General features: G+C 40.5%; 1 protein-coding gene across 3 annotated transcripts in view; it reads right to left on the bottom strand.

Moving 5' to 3' along the window:
* Positions 1–15655, bottom strand: part of ARIH2 (ariadne RBR E3 ubiquitin protein ligase 2) — a 36254-nt gene that overhangs the window by 15760 nt on the left and 4839 nt on the right. For all 3 annotated transcript variants that reach the window (XM_063411848.1, XM_063411849.1, XM_063411847.1), the window contains 2 exons: positions 3188–3255; positions 1437–1500 (listed from right to left, as the gene is read on the bottom strand). In XM_063411848.1, the coding sequence (XP_063267918.1) occupies positions 1437–1500; positions 3188–3255 (132 nt within the window). The remainder of the gene's footprint in view (positions 1–1436; positions 1501–3187; positions 3256–15655) is intronic.

The following is a 15655-nucleotide window of genomic DNA, read 5'->3' as shown; positions in this document are numbered from 1 at the left end:
AAGGGCAAAGCTCAGGGATCCCATGGGTAGCCACAGATGCCCATGGCAGAGGACACAAAATTAACACCAGATGGAGAGTCCTTTCTCTTTAAAACCAGTCCAAGTGGGACTAGGTTTTCCTTTCTCTGTCCTCTTACCAGTATCTCATGAGAAGATGATTGGCCATGAGACGATGAAGGGGCAACAGGACTGAAGAGTTACACTGTTCTTCACTGCATTGATTATTTGCATGCATTTTGTCTCAGTAGTTTTCTCATGTTTATATTGGTAATGTTTTGTCTCAGTTTTGCAGTATGTATAGAAGTTTGCCTCAAGCATTGTTTTGGGTTGCCACATGGAGCAAAAAAGATTCCTATACCACTTCTTACCTCCTCAGAGCAAAATATAAACTTACAGGAAAGTTGGGACAGTGCTTGTTCCAAACCCAGGACCCTGACTGAAATGATGTGCCAGAGGTCTTCACCTTGCCTGCCAAGGAGGCTGGAATGGCCCATTGCAGGGGGAATACTCAAGTGACAGCTGATACAAGACTTGGATAAATCTTGAAATACATGGCCTAATTTGCAGGTATGTCATATTAGAAAGATTTTTTTTCTGGGCTTTAGGCAGATTATTTGAGCCCATGAAGCTTACACTTCTGTCAGACTATTTTCTCCTCTATCTGCTAGTTATAAGAGAGCTTAGATGCCAAATCAGGCTTTTAAGATCTTCTCTCCCTCACAACCAGATGTAGTATTTTATCACTCAAAATCTGACACATGGCAATGTATTCCTAGGGTAATTCTGCATTGTACCCAGACACCCACTGTAGATGAATCTATAAACATACAACAGGAAGTTTCTATTTAAGGGGGGTAAAAAAAAGTATCTGAAGATCTGTGCAGACCTGGCTACAGAAAATAAATTGTTCCTTCAAATATCAGCACTGACTGACTCAGCAGCAACACAACTCACTGGGAGGTTTAGCTTCAGCATCCCTGAGCACTGCAAGTAGATAAAAAAGATTTAAAAAGCTAAAAGAAAAGATAAAAAAATTTTAAAAGTCTTTTCCAGACACAGACAAGCTCTGTTCACTCTGTGCAGTCAGGACTTCCTTTTAGTGTCTGTTTACAGAGAACAGAAGAGGCAGCCAACCCCATGCACTCTGCTCCTTCCATGGTCTGCCATCACTCGTGCCAAAAAATGATCCTAATTTTCTTGAAGAAAGTAATTCTTGAACACTACCTGCAAGCCAAAAGCAAAGCTGCTATTTATTTATTAGAGACCTCTTGAATGCATTCTCATTTCAGAAGTAAATCCAGCAATGAATCAGGGTGTCAGACCCGAGTTTGCAAAGGGTTAACATTGGACAGAGTATGGCATTAGTAATGCAATCCCCCATGAGGGGGGTCAGAGGTGTCTGCCAAGGGAACAGACGGGATAGTTTGCATACTTACATGTTTGGATGAGGTGGGTTGAACTCGTGCTTCTACTAGCAATTGGGCAGCATTAGACTTGTGCCTGAAAAGGCAATTGAAGAATGATCAAATCAAGTTCTGAATACATTTTGCATCATTAAATTGATCTTTCTTGCCTGAATCAACAGTTGTCTCTGTGCAAATAGTAGGGTAGGTTTCAACATGGAAAGTGGAAATGTCTCGTCTGTGAGGCTCCTTCATATAGAGAGCTGAGCTCTCATCAACAAAACTTTACAGGAGTTTATTCAGAACCAGAAATACTACTTCTGGTGATGGGTTAACATTTCCCTTATATATCTTGATGAATATTTTTCTACAACTATCTCCCTCCCCTGAAAAATTATTTTTAAGCTAAGATTTTCCATCCACACCCCTGGAGTAGTCCTAAGCCACTGTCCACAATAACACACTCCAGTGAGGCTCTGCACTGTCCCCTATTCCTCTGTAAAATTAAGCTGTCCTGATTAAGTCTCACTTTAACTCCAGACTTTTGCCTAGTTAAGTAATTACTCTGTAACAGATTATCACCCTTTAGGCATATGAAGCTGTCTATCAGCAGCCATAGAATTCAACACATTTTGCTGTTTGTGATTTCCTTTGTGGATGAATGTTTACATCTCACTGAATTCAGAAACAGCAGCATCAGTGCTGTGGCCCTGCTGTAAGTCCTCCCTCCTCACCAGCACTTCTTAGTTGTACTAGTGAGCTTTCTTTTGAGAATGTCATTTTGTACCAAGAGAGGAGTTTGAGCACTACATCAACTGGAGAACAATTTTCAAATTCATCACTTTAGAAGTAAATCCTTTCCCAAGTTTCCTCTTGATTAAGTCCTATCAATTAACCTGCAGGATCACCTTGAGCTGCTATGCAGGAATCTCTCCCTCCTTGAGCCCCAGAGAAAAGCTTTCACAGGATACAGGGTAACCAAGGAGGCAACACCATCCATACACAGGATGCATTTTCCATACGTTCTCTGGATGAAGTTGCTGGCTACAGGGCCAAAAATGCCTGGGCAGAATGAGTCAAGCTGATATGCTCTCTATTTTCAGACAATGTCCAGTTCTGAGCCAGTATTTTGTGGAGGGGCTGCCAGCCAGCAGTGCCTCTCAATGCACTTCCCGTGCATTTGTTTGGGCTGAGTCTGAACCCTCTTTCTGAAATCAGCTGGAGGGCTTTGTTACAGTGACACTGACCAAACAAGGGAGCTGCAGTGCTCAGTTCTCTCACATCATCTTCTCCTATTCTCCAAATGCTGGCCAGCTTGGGAAAAAAAATCACTTTACGTCAAAAGGAACAAAAACTTCAGTGTGAATGTACTACTAAAGACTACATCAGTACGGGGTCAGTGCTCCTTTATGATTTATAGCTCCTATGTTCAAAGCAGAACATATGCTATCTTTATGTCTATTAAATAAATATAGATGCAGCACTCCCAATCTGTTATCTCAAAATTTAAGATTAATCTATCTAGAGGGTTCCTAGCATAACAATAGTTCCTAAACTGAAAGACATTTACCGCTACTACCCTCTCTCTGATTAAAAATTTCTTACAGGCAGTGCAGCCTCAACAAATCAGTAGTTTTCCTCTGCTCCCTAAAATGGACTGCATGTCCTGCTTCAAGGTCCAAAGACACTTGCCAAAAAATACACCTATAGAGCACCCTGAGCATTTCTACAAAGCCAGGGAGGAAAGCACTAAGCACAGATGATATAAGACTATTCATACTTACCTTTCCAAAATCTCTGAGATTTGCCAGTGGAAACTAACTAATACTAGCTTTGCAACAGCATGTGATACCTAGGTGGAAAATAAAAGAAAAAAAAAAAGGGTCAAACTTTTCACATTTTGAAGCCACACCTCTGCTTAGGAGTATGATTTTCATATAGAAATTGTACAAATATCCCAGTGACAATCAATTCACATTAAATTGCTAGATATGATGCTCACAGCCAGTACATCTGCAATACAAAAGCTGGAATGAAGTATGAGTGTACCAAAAACTAACTCATGTACTTTGTTACAATAGCACAGGGAGGAAGGAATCAAGAATGCAGTGGATTAGCTTAACTGCTCATGGAAGCCACACACCAGTCAGTCCTGACTGTCATCACCACTCCGGAGGGCCTGACTAGACTGTGATGGGGGTCCTCACCAAAAATGCAAAGTAGGAACCCCAGGGCAGACAGACACCACTTACTGAGGTGGAGAAGAAGCAACAGGCTGCAAATGCAGGCAAACTGTGACAGCAAAGGGTATGGGGAAAACACAAAACATTTAGCCAGCCCTTCACTGTAGAGAAGAAAGTTACACGCTGCAGTGGACAGGAAGACAGAAAACTACTGTGACAGGGCCTGTTTCCATGCAGAGCTGCTTGCATTACGTGGACTCTTGGCAAACGCTAGCACAATCCGTGCTAGCCTGAGCACTATCAGAGTACGGCAACATGACATTTAAAGTCATGCTACCAAGGGTACAAGCAAACAAGTTCTCCTTCATTTTATGTATTAGTTTATTTCAGAAGAAAACAGACTTCTCTGCTTGCACAAAAAGACTCCTACCCACCAAGACGACAGACATCTGCTGAGCTGATAGACCTTCACCCTGCTTCTCAACCCCTTCAGGTCCTAGAGTTGAAACAAAGCAAGTGTCCTCCAAACAACAGACCTTCTCCAGGGGAATTCAGAGGGCTGAGAACACCTGTCTCCCCACTGCTATTTGTCCTAGGAAGCACCTGGGCAGGTTTGGTGTCTGCACATTCTGCACTCAAACACCCTCTGACAATAAAGGGCTCTGCCTCCCGCACTCCAAGATCAGCTATCGCCACAGCATCTCTACTTTGCTCACAGAAAACAACTCCTTCTGTTCTAGCTGCAGGAAGAGTTGCTTTTTTTTCTCCTAGAGAAGCTGTCAGTCCCAATCATTGGATGAAATGCCATAGGCCTTCTTGAATCCTGCTACAGGTGAATGACAGGATGTGATGTAGTACAGACAGCACACCAACACAATCCTGGAAGGAAAAACAAGCAATGGTCACTCCTACAAAAACAGTCAGGCTCTGCACACCGAGAAGGAGCATATTCATTACTTTTCTAAGTCAGCCCTGGTGAAGAGGTGCAGTTTCATAATACAACTGACCTACTGCTGCCACATGATACTGCCCTGGTCCTGCACTGGCATTTTTCAGCCAGTTGGGCTGGGTCAGTGAATTAAACCAGAGCAACACCAACACACAAAGCAGATGTGGTGTTTAATTGACTCTCGCCCATCTCTACATTCTGATGTGCCCCCTTTGCTGGCCACTAAGAAATCTCACAAATGGAAGAGCAATTTTCAATGTACAAATAACCTTTTTTCTAGGAGAAACAAAGCACTAGCTCATGCTGTGCAAGACCTGGCATGTCACCTTCCTCAACTTTACCAGCAATGTGATGTGACCCTCTGAAAACAAAGGCTGCCAGGCAGCATTGCCCTCCCTCCCAGCACAGAAGCCTGTGATTAGATGGAGCGTGGCACACAGGGCTGCTGCTGCCAACACACACAGTCTGCATGGATGAAGTGACACTGCCAGCTTGGGATGGGTTGTTATCTTAAGCCCCCAGCCTGGCAGACCCAGACAGACACCTCTGACTTGTTTGCACAAGGAAAACATCTGCATTTGAGTCTGTAAAACAAACAAGCATCAGGAATGTGGTCTCTACAAGCCTGGCTTCCTACAAATGCAAACCACATGCTAATGAATCATTCTTTAGCTGTAATGAAACTATTTCTCAGTAGCAGTAAGGAAGAACTGACAGAAGAAAAAAACCTGCCGGACTTAAATAGGAAGCTGATTTGTAACATAGGGAAATGAGTGTTTTTCAGTCAGACTGTCAGAGCCTGAGGTATAGCATTTGTTGCAGCATCACAGTTCCATGGAGTTACTTGTTCTCCGAGGAGTGAAGTAGATTCAAGACTGAAGATGTACAGAAAGAGGAAGACAAATACCAGCAGACATTTCTGAAATCTATCAAACTATCCTAGCACAATCAAATGCTTTTGAACCAAATTATATATCAGGCAACATGGAATTAATGCTCCAGAAGGATGCCAGACTAACAGATCTAGAAGAGTAACAAAGCTTCTGTGACTATTCCTATTTAACTCCAATTACAAGCACTGACTGGATCAGCTGTAGTGCTAATTTTAGTACTTCATCATAAAAGCACAAAAGAATACAAAGCATACAAGAATATATAAAATACACATTTTCAATTCATAAAGCCTCATCCATGACATTAGACCACTTTCAGAAAAGCCCTGAAGCAGAAAAATTTTTGATACTACCTGATCAGAGCACATGTGATCTTGCGAAACAGAAGTCCCAGAGTCAGACAGCTGCAGTAACACATGCACAGTCTCCTTGGCACAGAAGTACCAGTTCTTACAGATTAATGATAGGTAACATTCAAACTGTAAGAAAGAGGGATGGAAAAGGAGCAAACAACTGATGACAGTGGGGCTGTGCCTGCTAGTGGAGTCTCACCACATGCTATGTCCTCACCAACAGCAAGGCTGGGAATTCAGAAGACAAACGTAAATACCATCAGGGCCAACACTACTGAGGAGATTCCAGAAAACAAGCATGAGAAGAAAAACAAATGTTTAACAAAAGCCTGCTTCTGTTGATTAGCAGCGCTCCCCAGCCTCCCTTCAATGACTGCACACTCACAATGACTGAATGATTGTACCAAGTCAGCCAGTTTTTCCACAATAACACCCCAGAACAGTTAAAGTAATTCTTTGTAAGCAGGAGTAAAAACATGCTGAACACAGAAAAATACCATTGCAATCAGAAGTTTGGTCCACGTGTTCATAACAAATTATCTTACTGAAGAAGCAATGTACAGAAGCTGATACTACCAGCACACTGTCCAATGAAGCATTTCCTGGACAGCCCTAAGTTTCACCCAATGAAGTATCTCAAACTTATAAAACACTTCAGAAAGAGCACTAATTCAGCCCCCTATCAGTCCTTGGTGCCACAAGATCTCAGGAACAGTAATGCTTTATCTCAGATACAAAATACATTAAAAAAAAATTATGCCTCTGATAAATTGTCTGCTTTATTTAAACTTTCCTATTCTCATTTCAGACTCCTAAGAACCAAAAAAGGCAGTAATACACCCCACTAGGCATCTTGCTAGCAGCAGCCTCTTTCAGTGAAACAATTCTACAGACCTGAGTGCAAAGAGGAATGCACATTCTATCTGTTGCACTATTTCAGTATTTACTTGCAACCCATCAATTATGCCAGTGCTTCTATATAGCCTGATTTCTCTAGAACTCCTCTATCTGGGATTAAATTTATTAACGTTTAGGAGTTGAAAGCAATAGTCATGCTTTTTTTTTTTTCTTCTCATTCTCATTTCTCCACCACCAGCTTCAAACTTTGATATCAAAGATCAACTCAGCCCAAATCTGAACCTGGAAAATTTCTGACTCAAGACCAGACGTCTTTCTCCATGATGTGGCAGCAAAGCTGAACAGACAGAATCTCATCCAATATGTCATTTCCAGCTTTATTTTAAAACAGGAACTTTATCACCTCCAAAGGCTCTTCCAAACATCCACCAGTTTAATTCTGACTTATGGAGGGCTGCTGATTGCCAGGAATGGGCACCAAATGTTGATCAGTGCACTGGAAAAGGGGAGCAGCACCTATGCACAGAGCAAGGGTGCCAAGAGGAAATTGCTCTGCTTAAGGAAAAGACTCTACAGGAGCTGTAAAAATCTGACGATTTTACATAGTGCTGAACAAAATCAGATTCTGAAAGTGGAACAAAATAGTAATGCCACTGCATCAAACAAATCTATCCATTTTCTGGAAGAGTGCACAATATTTTTTTTTCATTATTTTTTCCATCTCCATTTATCTCCTAGGTTTTTTAGTCTCCAAGATATGCAAAAATCTCACACTTCTGAAGTGTGAAAGAGAGTCTGGCACTCTTTAGGACAAGACAGTATCAAAAGAATTTACAAAGAATCTCTGCAGGTACCTTGCTGTGTTTAGAGGGCTTTAAAACAATTGTCTCAAATTGCTTCCTTAGATAAGCCAAGGTGTTTGGAAAGCTGATGTTTCATGTCTTTACAGCAGAAAATCTTTTCAACCATGCCACCCTGACAATTGCTAATTCAGACAGAAATGTTTCCTAAAAGCTAAAAAACCACTACCTTTTGCAGAGCTTATCTTCTACAGAAATTGCTCAAGCATATTTATATCTCATGCATATCTCGTTAATTCATTTCACTTTTCTCAAAAGGAAGGCCTCTTTTTTTGAAGGTGCATTTCAATCCTCATTTTTTCAGAGATATAGTATCAGGAATGATCATCACATGATTCTCAAAGAGATTCAATTCAGAACGAGTTGGAGATGATAGGGCCCGTTGGAGCTGACATCCCATGGCTTCACACCAAGCTGACAATTCCTGTTAGATCAGGATTGCACTGAAATGTCTGCCCAAGAAGAACACAAACCTGGCATAAAGAAATGTAGCTTCCATTTCTTTTATTTTCCCTAATCAAAGGTTTTATACAAATAGATTTAAGCAAATAGGATTAATCTTGAGAATTTGTTTTAACCCACAAATAGTTTTTGTTAGTTCTACAATGAGAGGATGAACTTCAAAAGATACTAGTTCGTGTGTTGCATCCAAACCTCTAAAAACACACTAAAATTCTTTACAACACGAAAAGCACACAGAACAAAAGCCTCTGAAATTGTTTCTGTTGGTGAGAAACACGAAACTATGGCAAAACAGAGACTGAGCTGAGTTGGCAGTAGAGCTACACCTTAGAAAGAAACCATAATTTATATTGAGTAATTTCACTGAAGAAAAAATCTGTTCAGACATGTTTTACTTCAGTTTGCTGAGGTAAGGAAAGTGACCCACAAATGGAAAAACATTCATTTTATACTTGTTTTTCTTGTGGAAAGTAGATCTGACTCCCTCCATGCCCCATTGGAAAAATTATGCGACTGCGCTACTTTTACCAGAGGGTTTCTCAGAAAACTGCAGAAGTATCAAGAACTAAGAAAGGGCAACCCAAACTTTTTTTTTGACCACACTTTGTCCTTTCATCTACCTCTTGTAAGCAGATTTCCAATATGTAATCATAGTAGAAAATTCAGGAGGTTGCAGGGGCTTGAGATATGATTCACTTCAGCTGCCATGAACACCCCAAGTTTTCAAAGCTTTGTAGTAAAGTCTTTCATATCTGTTACAGGTTTTTGAGCATAAGAAGATTGTTTTCAAAATTGAACTCACATTATTTCATCTAACAGGAAAACCAGACAGTCTTCCAATAAAATCATATATACTGCATTTCTTTTTTCTTGTGTTCAAATTTAAAAAAAAGAGAGAAAAAGTCCTCCACCTTTAGGTTTCACGCAGAGGATTGATTACAATTTGTCTGACATTTAAGGCCCTCTCCTGATTACAGACTGCAGGCTGCAGCAGGTAAGAAATGCCATTTAAGATACTGTAGCTGCCCTCTCAATACCATGGAAAGGTTTTGTCAAACAGCACTACATAAGCTCTGCATCATCACAGGGTTTTAATCTGTACCCTGTCACTCACCTTCTGGCAGAGACCTGGTGTCAGTCTGCAAGATTAGAAGCATATTTAGGAGGCAGACTGCAGTTTGGGAATGACAAACACTGCTGGTGTTACACCATGGTTGTGAAGCTGTCAGTGCACAACCTCGTTGGCCACATACTGAAGAAAGGGGATCTGGGGTTAAATTCTAGCTCTTACCCCACATTTACACATTGCTTTAATCCATCCGCTCTCCTACACAAGGACAGCAACAATTTCAGCTGCAGCTGCCAACAAACAGGATCAGTAGGACTCAGCTAGGAAATCTCAACATACGTATTTCTCAAGCTGTTAGGCTATTCTTCCTGAGGAAATTCAGAAATAAATATTAAAAGACCAGAAACATTTAAGCAAGCTGGTATGCCAGAAGGCATTATTACAAAACAGCTATGAGATCCCTTCTTTGAAAGATTTAGAGCGAAAGAAATGCAGCAAGAAAGCTGTAAGACAGCTCATGGATATAGATTGACATGAGACTCCCCAGCTGTCCTCCCTGCAGTTATTCTTTCCAAAGCAACACAGTGTGAGTGCACCAGTGCCCAGCACACACTGCACTGTGCTCTCTGAATGCTGCCAACACCCAGCAACACACCCCACTGCACAGCCCCTGCCGAGGTGCTTTCCCAGCAAAACACAGGAAAAATGGACAATTCCTTCTGGTTGACAGAGAGGATGATTCAGAAGGTGCACAGGGAAGAAGCCAAGGCCAGGTAATAACCTGAACCCACAGAACTGTGACCAGTGGCTCAGAATACTGAGTAGCCAAGCCAAACTGGGAGCACTGGTGTGCACACAGGCACAGTGGAGCAGGGCTTAGGTAACTGCAGTGAGTAATCCCTGCTCAGTCGCAAATAACACAGTCCTTCAGTCAACAACTCCAGCTCTAAGGGCCTTTTACTTTTGTTATACAAAGATGAAGAGGAGGAACATCTGCTTTGCACAACAGTGTTTCACAGTGCACAACTCGGCTTGTTTCTGCTGCACTATCCTTAATAGGCACAGCACAAATTTGGCAAAGTGTTCAGCTGCTTCATGCTGCTCCTGTGATCCTGATGTCCAGCTGTAAGCTTGCAACATGAAACAGTTACTGAGAGATTGTTTTGGCATTTTTATTGATAGTGTCTTGCCTCTACCTCCCACCAAGATCACACTCATCAACAGCTGCGAACAGATTTTTTTGCTCACTGCAGTCATACTGGCTGTAAGATACACTTAAGGTGTGAATCACAAAGAAATGTGTGGGCTATAATCACCCTCCACATTTGTGGCTCATTTTTCCAGTCAAGTTGAGAATTTCAGCAGTCCTGGGCAATAAATAAAATTGTTTTCTCTCCTCAAATGACACTAGAACAGTGTCACAAAGTTGCAAGGTCTGGGCTCTCCAGCCAGCTCTCCTATCCTGCTGACCAGAAGTCTACATAAACTTAATACATTTTTAAAAACCAAAAAGACTTTTATGAGCCAAAACAAAACACACTGAAGACAGTTACACTAAAGTTAGACACACTCATGTCCTCTTGATACTACTGAAGTACAGGCATTGTGAATGCATGGGCAAACCTCAACTTTTGCATTGCAGAACTTCCAGGGTCTTTCTGTTCGGGAACAAAAAGGAGGTAAAGGACAAAGGTACATCTCAAACACAAGTGCTCCTAAGGGTTACAGCTTCAGGCTAGATGTCCCACTGTGTTGGCTTGGTGTTAAAATACACAACACAGTATAGATAGAAACCTGCATGTCCTGACTAATCTAAGGGTTTATGGGTGCTCTGAAACAGTACGTTATCTCTGCCAAACAGCACCACAGGGGTTCTGTGAAAAACTCAAATTTGCCTATCAGGTTCTGGCATTTTTTTAAAAATATGTTTAAACATTTACTTAATACTTTCCCCAATGTTGGAGGTTATGGACTTAACTTTGAACATAAATTTTTGAAACACTGTTCTAATGTACATGCATTTTAATACTCCAAGGGGCTTTAATCCCTCTCCCACACCTGAGGTACCAGGCACAGTGAGCCTTTAACGCTGCCATTTTACATTGCAGAAAGTTGCATGAAGTCATTATGGCATTGAAAGGGTGACACTGCAGCACTACAGGTTGGTTCAGATAAGCAGCACCCCATGGCACATTCTGGGCCATGGTCTGAATGGACAATACAGTGGGGGAAAAACACACCAGGGTCCTGACATATGGCTCTTTACAGACACTGTGACTGCAGGGAACAGGCTCCTTCAGGAAGGGCTGCTCACACGGGCTGCCAGTCCCCACACACATGACCCTGGGTCTGCTGGAGATGGTATTTGCAAAGGAGCACTGCCAGCTCTCACCAAGCAGCTCTACAAACGAACTGCTCTTTCCCAGTGCAATTTGAGTGTGTGGAGCAGCCTCAGAGGGCTGTGTTTTCATGAGTAAATACTAATCTGGTTCCATGAAAAGATGTAACATCAGTATGGTGAACCAGAATATATGAAAAACTGGTTTATCTCTGAAAGATGAGTAGTGATAACATGGATTAACAGAATTATGTCATGATATCAAATACTTTTTGCATCTACCAAGATTTACTCTTCAAGAGACAGAGCTAAAACAACCTAAAAAAAACCATCATAAGCTGTAATTTCAGGAAGCACAGGAAGTAAGCTTTTTTCTCTCTGATAAATATTAGCAGATCACTCAAATTAGTAAAGTGAAAAGTATAAGTTCTTCAGTCTTACAATTCCTTTGGTCTTAGTGGAAAGACGTCAGTTCCAATTTCCTGCAGAACAACATGACTATATTCCCTTGCTAGCTTGCATATGCAGAATGATCACAGCTTCCTCATGACTGATAATCAGCTAACACCTAAAGTCAAGGTATACCTTTTTCACAAATTCTAATTGCAATTGTTTTATCTGGTGGTTTATAACAAAAAAAAAGTAACACTCGATAAATCCACCCCATCACTGAAACAGAGAAACCATTGCCAGTTATTTGAAACATTACAGATACTCCAAATATGTATGGAGACCCTCAGCAGAGCCAGGAAGCATCATTAACAAACAAAAACAATATGACATCACCATACACTTAATTGCTTGCCAGTGACAGGCTCAGCTTTGTTTGTACAACTGCTGACTATCACACTGTTTGCATGTACTGATAAGCCACTCCAGGACCCACAATCACCCAATGACAACTGACAGAGTTATCTCCAATGCAAAGTTACTACTACTCCATTTAAATTCATTATTTTTGAATGATACTGTATCTTATATTTATTTCTTAAAAGGAACTGTTGTGAATTCATTTGCTCGTCTGCAGGCAATACAGGCTGCTCTGCTTTTAAGAGCATTGTCCTTCACAAGTGTTGACTGTGGTCAAGTGACCTTTTGAGGAATTAAGTGACCTATTTCACAAGCCTTTTGGTCAGAGAGGAACAGTTTTTGGTAATAATTTGAGATTTTCTTCTGGTATGTTTCAACAGAGATAGCCTGTCTTAATTTTAGTCAGGGTATTAAAGCAACCTTTCTCAGATCTTCGTATTAACAGCACTAACCAAGGAGCAAAGATCTTTTCCTTGAAAACCAATGAATTCACAGTTCTTATTAAAAACCAAAATCAAGGAGAAACTTTCAGAATAACACTTATGAAATCTCTCTAGGTTCTGTATGGCTCTGGAATAACCCCTGATGTAGTTGCAGGCCTGTCACACAGCACAGCTGTTAGTCTACTGCTGCCTTGTTTGCACTAATGTTTTTATTCAGAGCTGCACACCTGACAAAAAGCAAGTCAGAAGAATTTGAGTCAAAAGCTTCCTATGACAGTAAGAGATACAAGGACATACATTTACCTACATGCAGGGTCTTATGCTTTTATCAGACTTCAGATTTTAACTGAGTGTTGCTTCTAATTGGAGTAAACAAAACACAAGCATTTTGTCAAAGAGAGTTTCTCTTTCAATGCTGTATGCAAACTTTTAAACACGTGCAGGGTGTTCATACCTGACCTGACATTAACCAGCCAATGCAAGGTTTGCTCAGTTCAGTGCCTTCAGCAAGAATGAGAACAAGGTCAGCTATAACTCATGGGGAATGCAAACAGCCAAGAAGGTTTCCAAAGACCACCCTTTACCACAACGCTTTAAAATAAACAGGATTTTAACAATCAGTCTGAAATAGCTGAGCAAAACAATTTGAAAAACAAACATTGAGGGTTAATGAGCAAAGCAAATGAAATACTATCTACTGAAACTGTTATTAGCCACTAGCAGCACAGATCACAAATATGAATATGTAAAGCACTGAAATTCTGTTTCTGGTCTATAAAGTGTGTAGACAATATGTTACAAAGAAAAAGCCACTTAAAACACATGTATGTAGTCCTGGAGTTTAACCTTCAGAAAGTGAATCACCCAGTAAGAACAGATAGCGGCAGAACATTCCAACACAGCTTCAAGCCCATTCATTGCATTTATTTTTTATTTGCTTTAGGGAATTGTATTGATCTATTAATTTGTGACAGTAAATCACTCAGATACCAAGTCATCCATTGGCTTCAACATTGTACCTCCTGAAGATAATTTTTAATTTACCTTCAGACTTCCCTGTTGGGGCAACCACTCTGCCTTAAATATGAGCTAATGCTAAAAAGCACCACATAATCAGTATCTGTCATAAAGGAGTAAAGGAGAGAAAGGAGTAAAGGAGATGACATAAAAGTTAACTAGATGCTCCAAAAGAACAATCATCACTATCCAAGGAAACCCAACACACTGTGAAAGGCATTTTTAAAAAGAAAATACAGTTTTTACAGCTCAAGAAAATTAACAGAAAAGAATTTAATATAATTCTTTACAAAGTCTACCCCTGTTTACTCATCCATTAAGTCCATGGAAAATAATGATGATAAATAGTTCAGCATACTCCATCCCATTTCTTTCTTCTCTATGCTTGCTAATTCAATACTAATTCTTTCTGTTCCCTTTCGTCTCAGAAAACTAAGAAAATCACAAGTTTCCTGGGAGGGGGAGAGAGGGGGAGAAAGACATGGTTGTTGAAGAATTGTAAGTATGTATGCTGGGAAACAAAAAGCAAATGCTGCAGATATATAAGAGATATACAATAAAGGTGCAACTGTGGGACTATTGTTGTTGGAAAAAAAGAGAGTTAATGTGGCACTTCATGGGCTAAAGCCTGAGTGTGTGGCTTACAAGACCACATCTTTCCAAACTGCTACTCAAATTCAATTTCATCCTCTTATGCACAAAGCAAAGTGTGTAGTGCTTAATTTTAAAAGTAAATATGCAGGCATATTTTTGACATAAAAGAAATCTAGATTTTCTCTCCTTGGGTACTATTTCGGATGAGATTTGAGCTAGTAGATTGGTATACTCTGGGCAACTATAATGTATGCTCAATGAGACCTTCAGAATTCCTTAAAATTTTATTTTAACACTATAAGCTTGATTTTAAGGACGAAAAGTATTGCTTTCTGTAATTTAATTTAAGAGAACAATATGGCAGGGGTCACCTTTCAGGAGGATGTTCCATTTGAAAGCAGACAATAAGGCACACAAAAGCTGTTCTAAATCTTAATTGCTAAGAACCAAAAGCAACTGGCAGCTGGATCAGAAGTGCTGACCAACTATTCTCATTTGTACTTTTCTGTTGCCTCCAGTTTCTGACAATCTGTAGGGAACTGCAGGCATTCAGAGCTAAGAATGCTCATTTTGAATTACAGAGACAAGTTTAAGAGCAAGAAAAAGTAAAATTTCATTTTCTGAGGTGGTAAATGCTGGGAACAAGCACAACAGATGGCAAAATCATCAAATTATGGGTGCCCTTTAAAGCCTGTTGTTTAAGTTTCATCGTCCTCAGGCTTTATGGTGATACTCTTTCTACAGGCCATTGATGTGCAAATAAAGATCAAGAGATCACTCTCTTTTTTAAAAATTAGATTTGATTCAAACAGAACGAATTGGAATCAAAACCTACCCAACACTGGTTTTTTACATGCTGCAGTCATCCCCTGCCCCGCTTTCAGGAGCTGTTCCAGACAAGAGCAAGCACTAGAAGACCTGGTTTGTTACAAAGTAGATGGCAGCAGCAATTTCAATAGTGTCCACATCCAGAGCTTGGAAAACTCTGCTTTCCTCTGGCCTGCCTCCTCTTCTGACTGACATTACAGTAATCGGTTACAAAAACAGAAAGAAAACTTCACCAAAGTCTTACTGAGCATAACAACATGGAGCTGACTCTGAGTGTGACTTTTCTGTGATGAATTAAGTCACACTTGCCCCAAGAGGTGGCAAGTTCACTGTACTTGAATTGCTGTCACTGCAACATAACTGGCATGACAGCTGATCTGTATTTTAAAGTCCAAGATCATTCTCTCAGAACCAACCAAGAAAAGTGTTTTTGTTAGAATTACAGAGTTTTAGCATCTTTTCCTATTTGTCAGTTATCTTCTCAAACACAGGTGTACCAAACTGCCCCATTTATGGTTTGATTTGTTTCTTTTCTATGTACCCTCTTTGCATTGTGTTAATGCAAATCGTTATAACTTGGGAATTTTGATCATGA

This window comes from Prinia subflava, chromosome 14 (genome assembly GCF_021018805.1).
Source record: "Prinia subflava isolate CZ2003 ecotype Zambia chromosome 14, Cam_Psub_1.2, whole genome shotgun sequence".
In the NCBI taxonomy this organism is placed as follows: domain Eukaryota; kingdom Metazoa; phylum Chordata; class Aves; order Passeriformes; family Cisticolidae; genus Prinia; species Prinia subflava.
This window is presented reverse-complemented; position numbering and strand designations above follow the sequence as displayed.